The sequence below is a fragment of the Mirounga angustirostris genome, unplaced genomic scaffold, assembly GCF_029215605.1.
Source record: "Mirounga angustirostris isolate CCGP_5_RB_7025 unplaced genomic scaffold, mMirAng1.0.hap1 SCAF_8, whole genome shotgun sequence".
NCBI classification, from domain to species: Eukaryota; Metazoa; Chordata; class Mammalia; order Carnivora; family Phocidae; genus Mirounga; species Mirounga angustirostris.
Window position 1 is genome coordinate 63,140,558 of NW_026991716.1, and position 13,692 is coordinate 63,154,249.

At 41.7% G+C, this 13,692-nt stretch overlaps 1 protein-coding gene across 5 annotated transcripts in view; it reads left to right on the forward strand.

Annotated features, from left to right (window-relative positions):
* Window positions 1-13,305, forward strand: part of KCNQ5 (potassium voltage-gated channel subfamily Q member 5) — a 509,046-nt gene extending 495,741 nt beyond the window's left edge. For 2 of the 5 annotated variants that reach the window (XM_045867080.3, XM_045867081.3), the window contains 3 exons: window positions 4,089-4,220; window positions 6,242-6,368; window positions 7,989-13,303. In XM_045867080.3, the coding sequence (XP_045723036.1) occupies window positions 4,089-4,220; window positions 6,242-6,368; window positions 7,989-8,951 (1,222 nt within the window). In that variant the 3' untranslated portion in view covers window positions 8,952-13,303. Of the gene's footprint in view, window positions 1-4,088; window positions 4,221-6,241; window positions 6,369-7,988 lie in introns of all 5 variants that reach the window. The other 3 variants (XM_045867079.3, XM_045867078.3, XM_045867082.3) reach the window with 3 other exon arrangements.
* Window positions 13,306-13,692: the final 387 nt, after the last annotated feature.

Below are 13,692 nucleotides of genomic sequence, written 5' to 3' on the forward strand. Positions count from 1 at the left end.
GTGGGGGTATTGCTTTCCCTCCATTGCTTTACTTATAGACTTTCCTACTTTCATGGTAGGAAATCAATTAAAAATTGGATTAATAATACCATTTTAGTTATTTGAAAAAGAGGAGTATATGCAGGGATGGGCTGGAGCCAGCTTGTACTGACTCTCAGGAGCTGAATGTTACATTTTTGGGAATTTTGCTGCTTGTTAAATACAGCCATTATTAAAAATTAAATTGTATAAACTCACAATAAAATGAGTTATATTAAAAACAAAGGCAATACATATTCAACACTCACTACTTCCTAATCACTTTACTACATATTACTCTCTATATTCTTGAGTTGTACACATCTATTGTATCTGTATGGTATACTACCTAATGATATAATATTGCACATCTCTTCCCAACTTCTTGCTCAGTGATGTCACATTGATAGCTTGAAATATGAAGTATGGTAGGAGTATTTGTACCATGGAAATTGGCAAACAGTACAAATCAAAATTATAAATATTGATCAAAATTCTAAAAAATGGATTTTCCTTTAATTTGCCTAGTTCATAAATGGTAAACTATGCAAATAAAATGAAATTATCTATGGGGGCGCCTGGGTGGCTCAGTCGTTAAGCGTCGCCTTCGGCTCAGGTCATGGTCCCAGGGTCCTAGGATTGAGTCCCGCATCAGGCTCCCTGCTCAGCAGGAAGCCTGCTTCTCCCTCTCCCGCTCCCCCTGCTTGTGTTCCCTCTCTCGCTGTGTCTCTCTCTGTCAAATAAATAAATAAAATCTTTAAAAAAAAAAAATGAAATCAGCTATGGTCTGCTTAAAATATGACTGAGTATGGACCAGAGTATAATACTGTCTATTGAATGCCTTCAAATTGTTTTTCTGTTAAAGTACTGGTGAAAGGAAAAAGAGAAAAGCAACATGCAACTCTTGAGACAAATTGCCATAGAGAATTCACACAACTCCCTGCAAGAAACAAGGGCAGGCCCCCATGAGGACAAAACAGGTCATTCAGTTTGGAGGTATGTGGGTCCACCGCTGGGCAGCCATGCCACAGACCACAAATGCCTGAGCTACAGCCAATGGGAATACACTAACTCATGCCAAAGCTCGTCCCGCTGCATGTAGCGTGTTTTCTACCACCATAGCCAAGGAAAAAAAAACTGCCGAAGATCCCAACCAATCTTTTCAACATCTGAAGAATTGATGCCATGGGAAACCAGGAGGTGATGTGAGAGTGAGAACCAGACAGATCTGGGTGGGATCCTGGCTTTGCGTCGCACTGGTTGCTTGTGTGGGGGCAAGTCACATAGGTTCTTTGAATCTCAGTTTCCCCAAATATGAAAGGGAAATAAGACTGTCTTAAGTGCTGTTGAAGATAAGACATCTAAAGTACTTCACATAACGGGGCATTTGGGTGGCTCAGTCGGTTAAGCATCTGCCTTCGGCTCAGGGCATGGTCCTAGGGTCCTGGGATCGAGCCCCGCATCGGGCTCCCTGCTCCACAGGAAGCCTGCTTCTCCCTCTGCCCCTCCACCTACTCACGCTGTCTCTCTTGCTCTCTCTCTCTCAAATAAATAAATAAAAATCTTTAAAACAAAAAAAGAAGGTACTTCACATAACAAATGGTAATATTATTGGAAACACAAACAACAACAAGTAAAAACCACCTAGGGAAGTATAAAGATGATTTTTTTTCCTTTTTCCCCCACCCACCCAGGCACCATTAGCTACTCTGAAGGTTAAGTAAAGAGGGCCTAGGCTGTGGATTAGCTTTTCTTCTGGTTTTATTCTTAATATTACCTAGATGAGCGGATCTTTTCTTTTTCTTTCCTGCCTTCTCTTATTCAACAAATGTTTCTTTCCACTGCGTATCGGGAAGTGTGCTCAGCTCTGAGTACTCAGTGTTGAAGAAGAATGGTGATAGTAACCGGGTAGAAGTAGCAGTAGTAACAAGAGCTAACATTTATTAAGCACCGCCTGTTGAATAAAAGAGGCCCACCCTGCTTTCATGTAGCTGACAATTTAGTGTGGGGAAACAGAGATTTAAAAAATAATTGCTGGGGGGGCACCTTCGTGGCTCAGTCATTAAGCATCTGCCTTCGGCTCAGGTCATGATCCCAGGGTCCTGGGATCGAGCCCCGCATCGGGCTCCCTGCTCTGCGGGAAGCCTGCTTCTCCCTCTCCCACTCCCCCTGCTTGTGTTCCCTCTCTCGCTGTTTCTCTCTGCCAAATAAATAAATAAAATCTTTTTTAAAATAATAATAATAATTACTAGGGTGCCTGGGTGGCTCAGACAGTTAAGCGTCTGCCTTCGGCTCAGGTCGTGATCCCAGGGTCCTGGGATCGAGCCCCGCATCAGGCTCTCTGCTCAGCGGGAAGTCTGCTTCTCCCTCTCCCTCTGCCTGCCGCTACCCCTGCTTGTACTCTTTCTCTCTCTAATAAAAAATAAATAAAGAAAGAATCTTTAAAAAATAATAATAATAATTACTCGGGGCCAAAAATTTCACAGGGTAGCTATTTCACTAGTTTTCGCAGTTGTTTTTTTTTAATATAGGAGACTGAGCCCTAAACAAATTTGATAAACAAATTTGGAACTAAAGCTAAATACTAAGAGGCTAAAATAAAACAGATTTCCTCTACTTTCCTCTGAATAATGCTTCAGTTTTTCTGCAAACAAAAACAAACAATAAAACAGACCAAAAAAATTTATCCTGAACAAAGAAGAGATTGGTGGAGAAAATATGGTAGAGAGAGGGAGTAAGAATGTTATAGATAAATGATTCCAAAATAATTAGGATACAGTTAATTTGAAGTTAATAATACAATTACAAGATAGAGTTTGGGGCTTCTTAACCAATAAGACAATTTGGATTCCTTGCAATCAGCTATCAGGATAGGTAGTGAGTATTTTCTACATTTATACCTCATCTTCCCACTTTCCACCAAGGGACACCAAATTGTGGTTTGCAGAACCTAATTGACTGAATCCCAGCCTGGGATCCATGAGTATGATAACGGGGATCTATGAGCCGTTTAAGAGTTGAAAAAACACTGTCAGGCTTAACATTTACCTGCACTAAGACTGCACAGACTCATTAAAATGTTATGCTTCTTTGCTTTCTTCGGGAATAATATCAGGTTATTACAGTAACTGTTTATCTTAGGCAACTTAGCTATTTATGGCATCATGGGATTTATTGATGAAATATTCTTTTAAAACATGAGATCCAGGGTGCCTGGGTGGTTCAGTCGGTTAAGCATCTGCCTTTGGCTCAGGTCCCAGGGTCCTAGAATGGAGCTCTGGGCATCGGGTATCAGGGGTATCAGGGCTCCCTGCTGAGCAGGGAGCCTGCTTCTCCCTCTCCCTCAGCCCCTCCCCCCTGCTTATGCTCAAACTCAATCTCTCTCGCTCTCTCTTTCTCTCAAATAAATAAAATCTTAAAAAAAAAAAAAGCATGAGGTCCATGTCGGGGGAAGCATTGTAATAAAAGAGATCTCTGGTTCTGAAATCTTAGATATCCAAGCCTAGTGAATGAGTGTGTTACATTTGAAACAAAAGGAACGTGGCTACCTAATCGAGCAGTATCCTGCAAAAGTAATTTATGAAACAGAATTTTCATAAATTTCTATACAAATGTACATTTTTCTAGAGAGACTAAGAGAGTTTTGCAGACACATCTGCATCTGAAATTTCATAGTTACATAAAAGACTGTTTTAACAATTTTTATATTTTTTAAGGGATGCAGTCACTAGGTGTTATTTCTTAAACTTCTGAGGGTCACATCGAAAAGGCAGAACTGCATTTTGACTTTGATTTTAATTCAGGGTTTCAGTGAACAGTAAAAAGGTATAACACTTAGTATTAAGTCTCTTTTGTGTGTTTTTCTACTCTCAGTGTGTGCCTCCCATGAGATGTTCTTAAATTGCCCACTATAATCTTGGGCTTTTATGTTGCATTTCTGGAGGAACCTAAAATAATTTGATGCATGACTTCTTTTTTCCCCCAGAGTTCTCATATTTACTAGCAAGCTATTTGGGTAACTTCTTTTAGCAAAGTTGTGGAGATTAATATGGAATATGTTGCTCTTACAGGATTATGAAATTTCATGTTGCAAAACGGAAGTTTAAGGAAACATTACGCCCATATGATGTAAAAGATGTCATAGAACAATATTCTGCTGGTCATCTAGACATGTTGTGTAGAATTAAAAGTCTCCAAACACGGTAAGCAATAGAAACGTGATTTGTTGTGAAGGGATGGGCATAAAAACTATCTGAGAGGGCGCCTGGGTGGCTCAGTTGGTTAAGCAACTGCCTTCGGCTCAGGTCATGATCCTGGAGTCCCAGGATCGAGTCCCGCATCGGGCTCCCTGCTCAGCGGGGAGTCTGCTTCTCCCTCTGACCCTCCCCCCTCTCATGCTCTCTGTCTCCCATTCTCTCTCTCAGATAAATAAATAAAAAATCTTTAAAAAAAAAAAATTATCTGAGAGTAACTTCTCTGTTGTAGAGAAAACTCGGGACTCTCATAGCTCTAATTCATTTTTCATGGATAACTGGACTTTTGCTGTTAGTGTAGATTTTTATTTAAGGATATAAATCAGACATTAAAAGCCTCCATCTACAGCATGCGGTATCTCAGTTTCCTCATCTGTAAAAGTGGGGATAATGTTAGTGTTTGCTTCATAGGGTTGTCACCAGGACTGAATGAGTTACTACCTGCTAACCGGGTGCCCCGTAACTGTTAATGGTTGTCGCTGATGTCACTGGAATGATTGCTGCGGCTGTTGTTGGGTTGTTCTCCGAATCCCGACTGTCCTTCAAAAAGAAGCCGTCTTTCTCCCCCGTTAAACTTTTCCCGACTGTCTGGCCCACAAAAAAAGACCTTCCCCTTCTCTGACCTCCTACAGCACTGAGAGCTACCACAGAGCACAGAGACACTCATAATCCTGGTACCACTGTGCCCGAGAATCAGACTCAAAAACGAGTGGTTGGCTCTTGTGTTGTGTCCCGGGTGCAAGTTTATTCCCCCTGCTCGTGACTCAGGCTGGGCCTTTGCCTTCCTTAGTGTTCTGTACCGCGCCAGATACCCACTGTCTCTCTGGTGAGCATCTTAAGAAATGAGCTCGATATGTTACTGCAGCCACGTTTGATTGTGTTACCTTGAAGCCAGAATGCTCAGTCATCTCAGTGTTTTAAGAGTCTTGCTTCGTTCTCGGGCACAAATTACCGGTGTTTGTGTTTGAAGAGTTTTTAAAACACAAGGAGAGAGTCTTAAACATTTGTTTATATGCCCACAGCACACTTAGCCCAGCGGGAGGCATATACTGGGCCCTTAGTAAATCACCTGGTGATCAATTCTAGAAATCACAGTTTGTTCGTTCATTCATTCATTTATCCAGCAGACAATTATTGAGCCCTTAATGTGTGCCAGGCACTATGGACGTTCAGAGATTAATAAAATAATGACTTAGTCCTTGTGGAGTTTGCAGTATAACAGATAAGATGTCATGACAGGAGGTAGGCGCTGCCTGTAAACTGGAACGTTGAGTCCGTACTCCTGATAATTCAGCTCCAACACACACACAAAAGAAAGAAATACCCATTTCAGTGGATCAAGTCTCCTTGGAAATGGTTGTAACTCATCCTGTGGTCGTGTTACAATCTCTGCCCACGTGGCCATGGTCTTCCAAGTCCTTTAATAGAACTATTATAAAACAAGGGTTTGTATAAAGTTGAACTGCTACGGAAGTTGTAGAACTAATCTTAAGTTTCCAGCTCATGGGGTGTCTATCCTCCAACTAGAATTCCAAAAAGCGGAGACGGATCACTTTCTGTCTGCTTAGCTCCCACATATCGGGTCCATAGTAAATGTTCACTGAAGAATCTGTTCTATTAACATGAAATAATCATAATGATGATTTTGTCATATTTTCAGCAGTTAAATTCAGGAAATGGCTGGTTGGAGATGGAAACAGACAAATTACTTTGTAGTTTAGGACGATTTCACCTCCAGAAGATTGCCCATAAGTGACTTCGTCATGGACCAGAATAATGAGAAAATTAATCTCATGTGTAATTCTCATGTTAAGAAAATAAGCACATCAACTGGAACAAGTTCATTTTTATGTCATCTTACATAAATTAAAGATAATTGTCTTTCATTTTTCTTTTCAAAACACTTCATTCTGTCCTGGGGCAATCTCCGTCTTCAGCATTTATAATCAGATCTCCTCTTTCTCTGATAGTGTTGACCAAATTCTTGGAAAAGGGCAAATCACATCGGATAAGAAGAGCCGAGAGAAAATCACAGCAGAACACGAGAGCCCCGATGACCTCAGCATGCTCGGCCGGGTGGTCAAGGTGGAGAAGCAGGTACGATCCAACTGTAGGGGCTAACTTTTCCGTCCGAACTTTTTTAATCAAAAATGTAGGTCATTTGATGTATTTTAGTGATTAATAAATTTTTTAGGATTTTATTTATTTATTTGAGAGAGAGAAGCAGACTCCCCGCTGAGCAGGGAGCCTGACGTGGAACTTGATCCCGGGACCCTGGGATCATGACCTGAGCTGAAGGCAGATGCTTAACCGACTGAGCCACCCAGGCTTCCCAGTGATTAATATATTTTAAAGGAAGAAAATCAAGAAAGGGCGAATGAAACTACATTTTTTGTGCATAGACAGTGTTCTCTAAAACACTTGGATTTCCATATAAGGAATAAACAATTCCATCTCATCTGTGAATACTTGAACTGGAAGCAACTATAGATTTTCCACAGTAAAATAACAGGGATCTATTTTTCATATGTGTTTTGGTGATTGTCACTGTCTCTCCTTTTCACTCTTTTTTAAAAAACAAAACAAAACCTCAGTTGTTAACCCTGAAGCTGTATCTTCTCGTACAAAGATAATTGTCCAAACCAAGAAACAGAGTCTTGACTATAGAGAACAGCCTGATGGTTACCAGAGGGGAGGATGGGGGCGGGGGGGGGGGGTTGTTAAATAGGTGAAGGGGATGAAAGAGTACACTTATCATATGAGGACTGAGTACGTTTTAGAATTGCAGAGTCACTATAAGGTACATCTGAAACTCATATAATACCGTATGTTAACTAGACTGGAATTAAAATTAAAACTTAATTAAAAAAAGACGACAGTTGTCCAGAAATCAAATTGCTTCCCCAATCTAACCAAAAATATCTCAAGTATTAATTCGGAAGCATTTTGTACCTTTATTTTTAAATTCAGAATCACCTACATTGATATTTAAGGTCTTGATTTAAATAGAGGAGTTCCTGACTAGACCGCAGTAGAGTCCCAGAATGATTTCTTGGGGGAGGCTGAGCAAGGGCAACGTGATTGGGCTGGCAATCTTGCAGTTGCTTTCGTATACTGCTTATACGTTTTTTGAGAACATCAATTGTCCATTTTAAAGAGTTAGGGGGAGCAGCTGTCCTGGGGCCATCCGAGGAAATTTGGCCAGGGTTCTCATTCTTGCTGCATCTGCTCAAACAGGCACGGTCTGATCCAGAAATCTGGCCTCAATATGTGCCGCCAGTGTTTCCGTCAGTACGCGAAGGATATAGGCTTCATTAAATTGGATTAAGTGAACTTCCTTGAATTGGTCATCCAAGATAATCTACCTTAACTGCAGATATCCAAGATACCTACTTTAAGGCCAATTCATTGTACATAAAATAAAAATACTTCAATTATGAAAAAAAATAAAATACAATAAGGAGTTACAGGGGAGGGGTATTGGGGGGAGATTATGTAGAGGCCAAAGCGAACCTCTCCTCCCAAATCATCCCTTGGCTGCACCACTGATAGACGAACGTACATTCTGAGGTTGTACTAAAGTTCACCGCTACATTAGACTTTGTACTCAATATTTAACTGTATTGACACACTCTGACTGCATTGTTTTAATTCTAGAAATGAAGCTTATTCTTACAACAGGTTATATTCATATGTGACCAATTTCCCCACTCTTAGGTACAGTCCATCGAGTCCAAGCTGGACTGCCTACTCGATATATATCAACAGGTCCTCCGGAAAGGCTCTGCCTCCGCCCTCACTTTGGCCTCATTCCAGATCCCACCTTTTGAATGTGAACAGACCTCTGACTATCAAAGCCCCGTGGATAGCAAAGACCTGTCCAGTTCTGCACAGAACAGTGGCTGCTTATCCAGATCAGCGAGCGCCAACATCTCTCGAGGCCTGCAGTTCATTCTGACGCCAAATGAGTTCAGCGCGCAGACTTTCTACGCGCTTAGCCCTACTATGCACAGTCAAGCAACACAGGTGCCAATGGGTCAAAGTGACAGCTCCGCAGCAGCGGCCGCCAGCAACATTGCAAACCAAATAAGTGTGGCACCTAAGCCAGCAGCCCCAACAACTTTACAGATCCCGCCTCCTCTCCCAGCCATCAAGCATCTGCCCAGGCCGGAGACCCTGCACCCGAGCCCCGCAGGCTTACAGGAAAGCATTTCTGATGTCACCACCTGCCTTGTTGCCTCCAAGGAAAATGTTCAGGTTGCACAGTCAAATCTGACCAAGGACCGCGCTCTAAGGAAAAGCTTTGACATGGGGGGAGAGACTCTGTTATCTGTCCACCCCGTGGTGCCCAAGGACTTGGGCAAATCTCTGTCGGTACAAAACCTGATCAGGTCGACAGAGGAACTGAATCTACAGCTTTCTGGGAGTGAGTCAGGTGGCTCCAGAGGCAGCCAAGATTTTTACCCCAAATGGAGGGAATCCAAATTGTTTATAACTGATGAAGAGGTGGGTCCCGAAGAGACTGAGACAGACACGTTTGATGCCATGCCGCAGCTTGCCGGGGAAACTGCTTTTGCGTCGGACTCTCTAAGGACTGAAAGATCTCGATCATCTCGGAGCATTTGTAAGGCAGGAGAAAGTACAGAAGCCCTCAGCTTGCCTCATGTCAAACTGAAATAAGGTCTCCATTTTCCTTCTAGCATAGCAGTTCCTTTAGCCATACATATCATTGCATGAACTATTTTGAAAGCCCTTCTAAAAAGTTGAAATTGCAAGAATCAGGAAGAACATGAAAGGCAGTTTATAAGCCCGTTATCTTTTAATTGCATGAAAATGCATGTTTAGGGATGGCTGAAATTCCAAGGTACATCAACTTTAACCCACTCATTTAGTAACGTACCTTGTGTTAAAAATCCTGAGAAACCAAACACTGCTAATGCTATGGGGTGTGTGAAAATGTCAAGATTAGGTCACTTAGAAGATTTGACTCTGTGTTTTGAAATTACGGGAGTAAACAACTTCAAATTTCAGGCATTTCTGCTTTGTGATTAAATACAAAATACATTTTCAAAATTAGGCCATAATGTATATGTAAACACAATGGCTACCATCAACCGCTGCTAACAAGGTATCGAGTAAAGCAGAACTTGGGAATAATAGAAATGGCTGCTTCCTTCAAGATATATTTGCCAACCCATTCCTATTCAGTCATTTTATTATTAATGTAATTTGAATGTCAGTCTGTGTGCTTTTGGTGATTCAACGCTGTGGCAAGCAATTTTGCACATCATTTTCATGTTGTTCTTTATGACAAGAATGTTCTTCAATTAGAAAGCGTGCAAATAATGAAATTCAGGGCCAGTGGGGCAAATAGACTATCCGACACAAGTGATTTCACGGGAACATAGTCCCTGATGGCTGAATCAACTTTATACGTGGTCAACTTCTACACGCGCGAATACAGTACTCCTGAGTAGAAGGGCCGGTGCGCTGGGACTGATCTCTCTGCAGTGCGCCCCCCTGGCTTGCCAGGGCTGCCCCAGTGTGAGAAACCATATCAAGTGTGAGAAACCATTCCCGCTGAACTGATAATACAGGCAGGATCCCGGGGAATTAGACATTTGGGTGAGACTGAGATGAGAAAGGCTTGAAAAGAATCCAGACACAACACCAGGAAGTAGGTGAAGTTAACAAAAATAGCTTTGCCCTCAGAAGGCAATGAGAGGGAGAAAAACAAACCAAAATAGAAGAACTTGATCTTTTTAGAAGATGAATATTGCTAGGGAATTCAACTACCTAAACATCCCTTATTCTTATATATAAACGGAGAATTTTGCAAGGTATTTATTTTTTACTACGCCCTGAATGTTTTTTGCTATTAACCTAGTACGTTTTGCATATGGAAGGCTATAACTCAACTTCCTTTACTTTTTATACTGTAGCGAACGTTTTCTATGCTCCCCCAAGAATGTTGCCCCAAACCTCTAATTAAGGGTTCCGTTTCCTGGTGTACACATTCACAGTTAGAAGCCAGGTACCCCCAGCAGGGTCTGCAAATTAAAACACTTAAATCATATAGCACAGCAGCAAGGACCCAAGGGAAACAAAATGAGAGATGCATTTACCAGAAAGCAAGCCACGCCAACTGCTTGTTGGAAGCCTGTCTAGCAGTCTCAGAACTTCAGCCAAGGTAACAGCATTCAAAAGGCAAGGGGGAGCCAGAGAGCACTTCGGTTCAGTTCCACTCCAGCCACAGGACTTACGGAAGGAAGAGTTTTTTCCTTGGCAGATAGTGCTCCTCCAAAAAAACTTTCAGCAGCCAGGAAGACAAGGCAGGGATAGCAACTGGCTGTCCAAAGGCAGGAGGAGGCCCTGAAATCCACCATCCTGCCCAACTGTCTCCCCCAGCAGGCCGTCTCCAATCCCTGACTCTCCTCCTACCTTTCTTCTCCATTAACTTCTCAGTTCCCTGCCACTGTTTTGCTCCTGAACTTCGCCAGGCTTTACCCGGTCTCCATCCCCAAGTAAACCACTTCTCTGCTCTTCCTCAGATAGGCTTCTCAACCTTTGGAAATCCTTGTCCTTTTTGATAAACACTGAAATTCTAAACGCCTCCTCTTCTCAACCCACCTGGATTCTAACACACTCCCTGGAGTGTATCATTCGGCATCTTCTTGGCTGCTGGAGAGCAGAAGTTAGGGTCTAAATTTTACACTCCGGTCAAAAAAAGATTTTACCAAGCTTTTAAAGCAACGGTTTTCATTTTTGAAGCATAGAATTTTAGTAAATTATGAAATGCAATTTTTCACCTACTCTGTCTCCACTCAAATTGAACTTGTGATACGCCCTCCCAAGGAGGTGGTACACACACACGCACACACACACCACACACACACACACACATCATTCCACTGACCTAAAGCCAGACACCCGCCATGCACTTGGCAGGCTCTCTCCAATTATCAGTCAAGGAAGAGGAGGGAGGCAGCAGCTTTCAGGTGGCACTGATTCCTGGACACACCCTGTCCTGGGTCGAACCCCACTGGCAGCAGGAATTCTGAATGTATCGGGGACCCCTCCTTAGACCTCTCTAGGCCTCCGACACAGTACAGTTCATCCAGCGTTGCTGAAGACTGAAGATTCCGAAACAAGCCCTAAATGCATCACTGAGGTCTTAATCAGAGCAAAATGTGATAAACCATGATGTGAAAAACTTTTATACATTGAAGCCATGACCATTAGTGTCTATATCTTACTCTAGCACAAACACTCTTGGATGTTCCAAGGTAGTTGTATGAAAGCTGTAGGGTTTTGTCTGTTGCGTTACTCTCTACGGAGTTGAGGGGGTCTCCCATTTACTCTTAGCAAAGTCCCATTGGTCGATGCCAAATGGTGTCTTAAAGCACAATTTAGCTGAGCACTGAGCAGCCACATGCTTTCTCAGTTCAAGTTTGCCTGCCTTCTTCAATATGTAGGGTGGATCAAGCTAAAACTAGCAAACATCCCTCATATGAGGTTGACTAAAAATATTGCTGTGTCTGGTCTAAATGTTTGCATTTTGTTCAATTAAATTAATATCTGTAGGTTGCAAGTTGTTTTAAGTAAGAGACACTTTATTGAGTTTTTAAGTCTTTATCTCCTGTTCAAAGGTGCCTTTCTCACCTCCCACTGACTCAGTGATTCTGAAAGTTCATAATTTGCAGGTGAAACAAGTCTAATAGAGAGGAGGAAATCAGGCACAGTGACTAATTCTCATGCCCATTGGCAAAGCAAAACTACAAGAAAGGATGAAACCTGAGCAACTAAATTAATGGATCACTTCATCCAACCAGACTGAGAAAATGTCAGAAACGTTAACTTATCTCCCCAGAAGCTGATATTTTTTGCCTTAAATGACATGGTTGTGTTTTTGTAAGAGAAACTTAATAAAATTATGTGCATTTGAAGTGAGCAGTTCTAAAAGTCGAGTATGACAATACAGTTGTCTGTTCCTGAGAACAAATCAATCAGGAATATCACACCCATCTCAAGCTATCATTGAAGTGTAATCTCCTTTGCTCTCTTTTACTGGGCTCATTTGTTTTAAAGTAAAACATTAAAAAGATGTCTATAAACAGTGTGACTATTTTTATCTGGAACTAACTGGTTGGTTCTGAACTGACTGGTCCCAGTCAGCCGAACTGGCTGTGTACAGATTTGGGGCTGAAACACAAAAGTTATCTTCCTGCAGTGTCAGTGAAGAAATCATTGGTAATTTGGGGAGGGGGAGATTTGCAAATGTTTTTGAGAGTGTATCATAAGAAAAATTAATTTGATGTTAATCAAAACTCAGAAAGCAGCACATGTGAGCTTTGTATTAACTATAATAAAAGGGTGTGCTAAACAAGTAATAGGAAATCACTGGGGGACCAGGCACGCGCGCCAACCTGCAGCCCCTGGCTACTCAGAACTACCATGTTTAGCACCTAGCCAGCCCTGCCTTACCAGGGGAGGACTTCTCCAAACGGGATCTTTTCCTTCTTCCCTAAGATAGCCCGTTCCTTCTGTTTTCCTAGTAATTTTGCTCTAAGTATCCATGATTAATTCAAGTGGAATGTTAGAAGGACTCTGGAATACTAAGTAACAAAGCCCTAACAGAGGCACTTGGGACAGAAGGAAGAAGTGAGGGAGGGTTATCCTGGAGGATAAGGTGAGGGGACTTCGCACTATCGCTCTATTGAGACCAAACAGGTATGTGCCTAGAGATGAGTGAAGATAAAATGGTTTATGGAACATGCCTGCTTGACCAGCTTACAAGTGTAAATCACTTCCAAACACTTTTGAACTAGTTTATAGCACAATCTCTCACCCCACCATTTAAAAACAAAATTTACTTATGACAACTATTCTACCTTGACCATTGATAAAAATAGTTCCCATACCTGGAAGCAGCAACTGTCATTAGCCTGGCTTTAATTGCTTCAAAAATGTGGTGCGAGTAAGAATTGTAGCTTTTTTTTTATTAAATTTTCATTACAACAAGATGTCACCTTCTAGCCTACCTGATTGCAAATTATTGAAGATTTTACTCCATTTCAAAGCAGAAATTTATCAGATGCATTGTGTATAAACTATGGATTTATGCACGGCCCTGGAAATTACAGCACCACAAAACTGGTAAACGGCAAAATGTTTTTGCTCCAATAAATAAGTAGAAAATCCAAAGGTACATCTGTATGACTTACTTCTCTTTACCTGTTCACATGATTCACTTTATGTCTATCATAATTTTGGTGACTGTTTTAAGTCCCGTCTGCTCTCCTGGGGCTCCCGCACACTGCCACAAGACCTACACCTCCTTTTTCAACTCTCTGGTTTTTTTCTTAAGTTTAATGATGCTCATCTCTCCCTTACTTGTTTCTTCTTCCTTCTCTTTTTCTTT